This window comes from Papilio xuthus, unplaced genomic scaffold (assembly GCF_000836235.2).
Source record: "Papilio xuthus unplaced genomic scaffold, Pxut_1.1 DF826945.1, whole genome shotgun sequence".
Classification (NCBI taxonomy): Eukaryota; Metazoa; Arthropoda; class Insecta; order Lepidoptera; family Papilionidae; genus Papilio; species Papilio xuthus.
In genome coordinates this window covers 3,860,075-3,868,504 of record NW_013531704.1, presented here as the reverse complement: position 1 = coordinate 3,868,504, position 8,430 = coordinate 3,860,075, and the positions used below count along the sequence as shown (strand labels likewise).

The following is an 8,430-nucleotide window of genomic DNA, read 5'->3' as shown; positions in this document are numbered from 1 at the left end:
AAACTAGTAAAGAAAAGTGAACACTTGACAAACTCGTATGAAGAACTACATTCTAAATTCACTACATTCTGTATGAACTTCCTCGCATTTACATTAAGCCTCTTGACCATCCCTCCAAGGCAAGATTTAGGCATTAAACTACTTGTATAAATTAACTAATTTATTATTCAACTAACTTCAGCAATGAAAACTAAATTGAACACCATGACATTGGAATTTCGATATATAGCTTTAATAATAATTACACAATATAATAAGACAAACGACAAAACACAAATTTGTATTATATATTATCCAAGCATTCCCAAAATTCAAATAAATTTCATTGATATATGTCAGGTGACATGTCCATTGATGGGAGGTCACCCGAAATTGTATTAACCATATTCCCTTTACTAAGACTCGAGGGCACGCATTGTATGCATGCTAGTTAGCATTTTAATGCCCTCAACAATGTACTAAAGGAAAGCAAGCGAGCAGAACACAGTATCGCCATAATTATATATCACATACTTTCGTTCTGCTCTATACTGAAGCTATCCTTCTTATTCTGTTTCCAATCCCAACGACGCAGCATTGCATAAATAATAAACTAGATCACTGCCCCTTTAGGGGTTGGATCACAGGTGGAAACAACCGAAATTGTCTCAACAAATGTTTTTCTAATATTTACTAGCCGCAGCACATTTTTGCCGTTGAGTATTTTAACGTATGTCAATAGTATGCGCGTATATTTCATCCGTCGACTTCAATTTCGGAATATAAATTCGCCTGTCTGTGCTTAGCAACAAACAGTGACCACATACGCGCTATTGTGACGTCACCGACACGACACACACCGAGCTAACGTCTCGTGGGAATTGGAAACAGATCGATATTTTCTAGTTTAATTTCTGTACAACAGTCACATTCCGTTGGCAAACCATTATAATTAAAATAAATAATAATAATAATTTAGCTACAAATTGCCTAGTTACCAACTGGAATGGGCTTCGTGAACACGCGGGTGGTGAGATAACAAGTCCATTCTACAAAGGCCGGTATTAAGTTACAACGGCCCCTTTACATGTTACATCTAAAAGATTTGCGTTAATAATTTACGACAAATATTTACACATCATCGATATATCCACATTTAAATAATTAACTTAAATTAGAATAATTTAAGATAGTCGGGACATACTAATAGGAATCAGTCATTCAGTATCGACACGGAGCGAATGTCTCGGTCCACTATCACGATCACGCGCACGCGCACGCGGCCGCGGCGCGCTCGTCTGCAGTCGTCCGCGCCGCGCTCGGCCGCCACCGTCCGCCACTGTGCGCAACCGTCAGCCACCGTGCGCCACCGTCACTGGCCGTCCGCTACCGTCCACGGCGCACGGTGGTGGCGCGCGCGGGCGGGCGCTCCGTAGCGGACGCGGCGCTCGGAGCGGCGACGCTTCGCGTGCGATTCCGCCCCTTTCCATTTCATGGCATTTGCTAGGCGTACCGTCGCGGCGAATTTTCTTCTAGATGATTCTCGTGCTCGAAATGAAGGCTAGTTAATGTCCTAGGAGTGTGCACTGGGCGGCGCCGGCGCTTAGGTCGTGTCGCGACCATATGTGCCGATGCGCACCTCGTCTATGACGCGCGCCCACTCCAGTGCGTACGACTCCGGGTCTTCTAAGTAATATGTGCGGTTCGGCTGCAACAAACGATAACATTTTCATTAATTACTTTCATATTCTGCTTTGAAAAGACGATAGTATCGAAAAGGTGATCTATGGCAGTAACTAGGATATGTATCTTCGACTACCTTTTGAATGCTTAATTAAATATCGTGGGCAGAAAGTCATTTCACAATCATTCAACACAATATATGAATTAAGCAGTTTTGCTGATATATTAAATATACAAAGTTTTCTTACCGTGTGTACTAAAAATATTCTAAAGTTCTTTGCTTCGACACGTAGCTCTGGCGACCAGGGTATTTCTCCCTTGAGAACCATGTTGACTGGGTCGACGTAGAACAGGCGGGGACCGGTGGTGAGAAGCAGCATGCGGCGGCGCGCAAACAGGCCCTTCCTCTTTTCCACGAGTCCCTGCTTCAATATCAATTCTCCGGCGACGAATTGATGCCATTTGTTTTCACGGGCTTGAACCTCAAGACGGCGACGTCTTTCTTCAGGGCTTATGTTTAAAATTCCTAAAAAGAAAAAGGAAATCAAATTTAATTTCAAATTTTCCAAGCGATGGTTAATGACAGGAGACAATTATAAAAATATTCATAAAATCAGAAAATTTGGATATAACAAAATGAGATTAAAAGAATTGCGGTCGGTCAGCTGTTCGTAAGGCGGCCATTAATAAAGAGATCGGGCGTGGCGCGGCAGTCATTCATACAGTGTCGCAAGCGAGCAAGAACGCGGAGTTCCTGCGGCGCGCCGATTACGTGACGTCACCCATTACTGCACCGTTAGCCGACAATAGACGTCCGCTCCAATGCGAACAACAGCTACTGAGGTGACGCATCAGTGCAACAGATGCTGAGAACGCGTGCTATCTTAACCGTCTATCGGACGACCGCCCTAGTACCGTACTCGCTGACAGCCGGCGAGCGGAGACGCGGCATTTTATTAGTATATTGGAGCTACACTCATGAAACGGAATTCGTATGAATTTTGAGTATTTGGGTCACGGACGCTTCGGCCGCCTTTTACTAAGCGCTTCAATGCACTCCGCTGACTTACCATTATTTTCAATCCAACCAATGCAATAGAATTTTTAAAGCTTGTATTATTTGAAATAAACATTTAAACCTGACTCACATTTTAAGATTCGGAAATTTAATTAATTAGACAACTTGAAAAAGAGAAAGTGCTTACCTCCAGAGGTCGATAAGTCAAATTCCCAAAGGCGGACGAGTTGATTATTTCCGAGGCCGGGCTCGAGGTGGTCAGGCACCGTGTACTCCTCGGCCGCCTCGAAGGAACCGCCGGGCAAGTACGGGCTGATGGTCGGCGGCGTCTGTTCCCAGATGTTGTCCCAGTCGATGCCCTCGAAGAATGGGTGGTTGCGGATGCTCTCATAATTGGTACCCTTGTCATCGGCCCCTAGCCTCTTTGTATGATCTAAAACTAATAGTTTCTCAACTAAATCCTTGGCGTCTGCCGGGAAGCCTTCAGGAAACTCATAATCCATTTTGAGTATTTTCTGGAAGGTGAGGAACTCGGCGGCGGCGCGGAATGGCGGCAGGCCCGATATCATCTGGTAGACGATGCAGCCGAAGGCCCACAAGTCGGAGGCGCGCGTGTTCACGCGATTCTGCAGCAGGTCTGGGCTCACGTACTGTGCGGTTCCCACGAAACTTATTTTTCTAGAGCGGTCATTTTTGCCGGGGCTATCGTCGTCCGTCTCCGCCGGAACCGTGCACGGCGCGTTCGATCTAATCTCTTCGGGAGGCAATATTTTAGCCGTCCCGAAATCGGCTATTTGTAAATGCATATTTTCATCTAATAATATGTTTTCCGGTTTCAGATCACGGTGAATAATACCTTCAGCGTGCATTCTTTCTAGTGCCAACAATAGTTCGGCAGCATAAAATTTAGCTACGTTAAGCTCGAAGGAGCCTACTTTATTTATATAAGGCAACAGTTCGCCATTCTTGGCGTACGACAAGACGAAATACAATCTCTCGTCGTCCTGGAACGTGCAATACAGCTTCACGAAACCATGTGGCGCATTGAACAGCTTGTTTAGGGCCTCTTTCTCGCGTTTTATGTATTCCCGTTTCTTGTGTCTTATTATATGAAGTTTCTCGCATACCTTGACTGGAAAGAAATATAACCTAATTAGTTAACAATACAATAAATTTTACACCTGTTTGAAAGTTTTAAAATTAATAAATTAAGTACAAAAAGCCGTCGAAAGAAATTTTTGCGATGAAGGAGTTTCAGGAAACTTACTTGCATATTCCTTTCCGGTGTGAATGTCCTTCGCGAGAAATACAGTGCTGTAGCAGCCTTCGCCAATCAGTTTGCCGAATATGTAATCTTTGGCAGTGCGTTTGGTGGGCCTGTAGGGGTGAGCGGGCGCGGGCGCCGCGGGACGCGCGGGCGCCGAGGCTGCAGCCGCCTGCGACGCCTGCATCCTAACCGGCGACTCCGCCGCGGACTCGGACGTCGCTATTGGAGCGCGAACTTCGCTTCCGGCTCGGCCGTTTGGCTGTAACAAACAGAATAACATTAGTAAATATTGAAAATTAAACTGATGATAACTATAATCGATAGATAAAGTATAACACATCATTATTATATTGTACACATGTATTGTAGTTGTAGACGTAGTGATTATACCGTAGGAAGTGCGCGAATGTGTCGGCAGCGGGCAGATGGACACGTCGTGGCTCCGCAGCAGCGCGCGCTTGTTTACGGCGATGGCGCGATGGCGCTCGCCTCGCTTCGCCACGCGGCGGGGCGAAAGGGGCGCCGCCGTCTACCGCACCGGATTTTTTCAGATCTCCAAACCGCCCAAATGTAATGATCTATCCGTTATAGATGCAACGAAACCGCGCGAACCGGATCCGAGTAACCTTTTGCTGTTTTTAATGACAGCTATGATGGCAATGACATTTGCCGAATAAAAACTTTAAGGCGTTTGACGTTCCGGACAATCTTTATATCGGATCGGTAAAAAACTTTTTATTGACTTAGATGGATACTATAATTAAATTATCGTTTCAAGAATAGAATTTTCAGGATTGACGATTAAATGACAAAGGCTAAAAATGTAATAAAAGGTCTTGCTGTAACAAATAATCAAATCGCACCGTTGGGTCGTACATTGGCCTAGCGAACAGTTCGACGATCCAATTTCTTAAGTTTGCGGCCGGTGTTTTTTGTGCGTTTCCTTATGAAGGTGTTTGAGATAGTAAAAAAAACGTACTACCATTCAATATAAGTCAGTATATATAGATAAGAAGTTGAGCCGTTTGCAACCATCTCTTTCTAGCGACGAGTATTGCGGACTACACGGCTAACGGTTATTTCACTAAAGACCATTTTAATGAAAAACAAAAGAAAGTAGGTGGACTACGCGAATACCGTTGCTGGGATTTCTGAAACTCGGCGAATAATGACGCGAAGTTTACGCAAAATATCTAGAGTTTTTAAGTTATCCGAAGTACATACACCTTTAATTTTAACCTTTCTTTAAATTTTGCATTTCAAACTTTTCATGTTTTCATTAAAATCTATATATAAATATATAGATATAGATTTTTAAGATAATAAAGATGAAAAAACGAGCAGATTTTAGATGAAAATCTTCAACTTGATTTCGATAAAATAAATGAATTATAAAAGAAGAATGCAAGCTACATGATGTAAACAGGATTGACAGTCGGGGCAGACGTCCTCGACAGTGACCTTACACGGCATTATAGCAGATTTGTTTTGCACTTTCTTGTCATCTGTAGATTAATTTAATATACACACTATCACATTTATCGACCTAACAATTTTGCATTATGTAAACAACTGTATTTTCAAATGAATATAATGTTATTTACATTTTATTTAATTGACCAAGAAATCACGAGAAAAGGGCGGCATTTTTGAGACCTAATCTTTAATTTGTTTTAGAAAATTGTTAGAAACACAAATTCAATTGCCATGATTTTATAACATTTTTATTCAAATTAAAAATATCCGCTGATAAAATTAACTTTGGATTTACGCTTGTGTTGCCTCAATTATAACATTCAGCTTGAATGGTTTCCTATTGGTGGCCTCATCGTCACAGATGAAACTGTGCTGTGTTTGTTTATTCGTTGAGAAAATATGATCTGAGTGAGTAGTAAAAGGACGAGCCACGGCCCGGATTCGGTCTTCGAGTGTGGTCGATTTAAGTGGCGCATGAGTCACTAATAACAATCGTGCTGGTCCATGCAAACCGCAAGTGGGTCTCGCATTCCGCGCGGAGCGGCGCACACCGGCGCAACGGTACTCGGAGCGCATTCCCATCGTAACGCATTCCGCGGCCTCGATCCCCTCCAACTCCCCTGCTCCCCGACCTTTCCCCCCGCTACCTGTCTCATACCCCGGGACGGCGACGCCCGCACCTACGAACACATTCATCAAGCCCCGACCAAAAAAATGTTATGGACCACCAGAGGTTAAAAAAATCGACCTACCTTAATGTCGCTTATACTGATTTCAAGCTAAGCCGTTGTGCGCCACTCGGCTATGTTAACATTGCTTAGTCTAAGCTACATCCGGTTATGACACCGCGCATACCATTCAATGTTGAAATGGCGTGGCCATAAAAACTATTCGAGTATAGTCACGATAATATATTAAATGTACGCATCAAAAAACAGCACATTAGTAATATCACATAAGTTTTGTTTATATTTTCTTTAGTTTAATTTGCGGTATAAAAACAGTGAATGCTTATCTAGTAAGTAGGATTTACCGAGACATGTTATGTCCACGCCTGATCTGAATGACTGGCGCCGAACATTTTTATCTATGTTATTTATAGGTACAAAAACTTGTTTTGTAACACACTACAGAAAGTATTAGTTCAAGAATAAATTTTCATAATTACTTGAATATTTATTCAATATAAGTATTAAGCGATTTTTAGGCCAAGTAAGTTATGATGAATTTTCCCAAACTGTTCCCATTAAGGACTTATCGCTTCTATCGGCGTAGATAAATAATGTGGGTGTACGCCTACATTACACATTACGTGTTCGCTTTGCCGATACCGATGACGTAGGTCGCGGCAAACAACTTCGTAGTGCTGTTGGTCTTAGATAAGAAAATATTTGCAAATAACATAATCTCTGCAGTGGTTCCTTGCACAAACCTGTTACCAATAAACAATAAAATAGTTTAATGTCAGGTTCGTATTTTATTTTGGTTTGGTTTATGCAAAAATATTTACTTTCGAACAAGTAAATTATGAACGTTTCAAAATAAAATTATTTTGTAAACCAAAAATACTTTCACTACGATAAAATAATTTACTGACATTTCTGAACACATGTCTGACAAATTCTGAATACATACATGTAAAATGGAAATAAAATATCTTCTAGATTAGAATAGATTCATCGTATTTTTATAGTTTCAATGTAATGCAATGAGTGATGAATGCGGATCGTTAAGCGTTTGTAGTGTTGTAAACAAGACGGTCACGCCGACGACGCGTGAACAAACAAGTGCTGTGTCAGTGCGCCCCGCGTCGGTCCGTGTAGTGTAGCGTCGCGTCGACGTTCTCTGTAGTGTGTAATGTATACACACATAGTCATTCGTGCGCCAGTCGGTCGGTCATTCGCATGTCACTGTACTTTGTGTACATGAAAAACACCGAGCGAAAGTACGCGAACAGACTAGTGCAGCGAAAGTTTATCAACAATTCACTTGGCAATTCTTTGCCACGTCGCATTTTATTCTGTATACAATATTAAGATAAAACTTAAAAGAAAATAAAACACCACACATAACTCTAAATCATTTTCATCAACTTACGTATAACAATTAAAAATAGCACAAAAAAGCTAACTACCAAGAAAAATATAACGTATAACATTTTGTTATAATATTTTATTCATGTGTTTTTTTTCAAATGCAATGTTTATGTTGTACTATTGAAGTACTCTACAACTGAGCTAATAATCCATAGAAGGTAGATAATAACAAGAATAAGAAATAAGAAGCACAGCGTCGTTGACCTTACCTTAGATTTGGGCGAGGGCTGTTTCCCGCGCTTGGCGGAGCTCACGCCGAGTAGTCGCAGAATTCTGTTAGCTGCTTCAAGAAGTGTGGCACTACCCCTCGATCCCCTTTTAACTCTGACGGTCAATCCGCTCATTTCTACCCGTCGCATACGTTGAGTCCAATCGTTTTATTGAAGTACGAAACGGTCAAAAACACGATCACAGTTCATGAAGTTCGCTTATTAAAATTTGAAACCGTTACAATCACTAAATTTAACTTTACGGTACAGCAAGCGAATGCTTTCTATATTGGAATGCAAATTTATTTAGATAAATTACTAATACACTAAAAAAATAATTTAACGTTGTTTAATTTCAGTTTTAAATAAAAACAGAGAGCGTCGCGTACGTCCGTTACGTTCAACAGCGCGATGCAGACTAGATTCGTAACAAACACAGCGCTTGACGTGAGCGAGGCATTGACTACGTCCTCCGCTCTGTAGACGGAATAATCGCACGGTCGTCGTTTACGTACGGCGCGGGGCGGGGGCGGTGGGGCGAGAGGAGCAGTGGCGCCCCTCAAACTCCCCCTCCTCACACCGTCTCTGCCCCACACCCCTGCCCTGGCATACGAGTGCATATGCATAGTTTGTCAAACTTGCTGCCTTCCCCGCTGCCGCCGCCGCCCACCCGAAATGTTATACGATTTCATGTTGTAGTTA

General features: G+C 42.2%; 1 protein-coding gene across 1 annotated transcript; it reads right to left on the bottom strand.

Annotated features, from left to right (window-relative positions):
* Positions 1–553: 553 nt before the first annotated feature.
* On the bottom strand, positions 554–8,211 carry Pdk1 (Phosphoinositide-dependent kinase 1). Its single transcript, XM_013316844.1, has 5 exons — positions 7,729–8,211; positions 3,948–4,206; positions 2,868–3,812; positions 1,911–2,188; positions 554–1,687 (listed from the first exon to the last, which is right to left on the bottom strand). The coding sequence occupies exons 1-5, from the start codon at positions 7,876–7,878 to the stop codon at positions 1,583–1,585; spliced, it is 1,737 nt and encodes a 578-aa protein (XP_013172298.1). The 5' UTR covers positions 7,879–8,211; the 3' UTR covers positions 554–1,582.
* Between the last annotated feature and the right edge of the window lie 219 nt (positions 8,212–8,430).

Coding starts and splice junctions, on each gene's coding strand:
- Pdk1 (XM_013316844.1), bottom strand. CDS start 7,878: ATGCGACGGGTAGAAATGAGCGGATTGACCGTCAGAGTTAAAAGGGGA. Junction 2,189..2,867: donor TGACTTATCGACCTCTGGAG/GTAAGCACTTTC, acceptor TTTTCTTTTTAG/GAATTTTAAACATAAGCCCT. Junction 1,688..1,910: donor GAATATTTTTAGTACACACG/GTAAGAAAACTT, acceptor CGTTTGTTGCAG/CCGAACCGCACATATTACTT.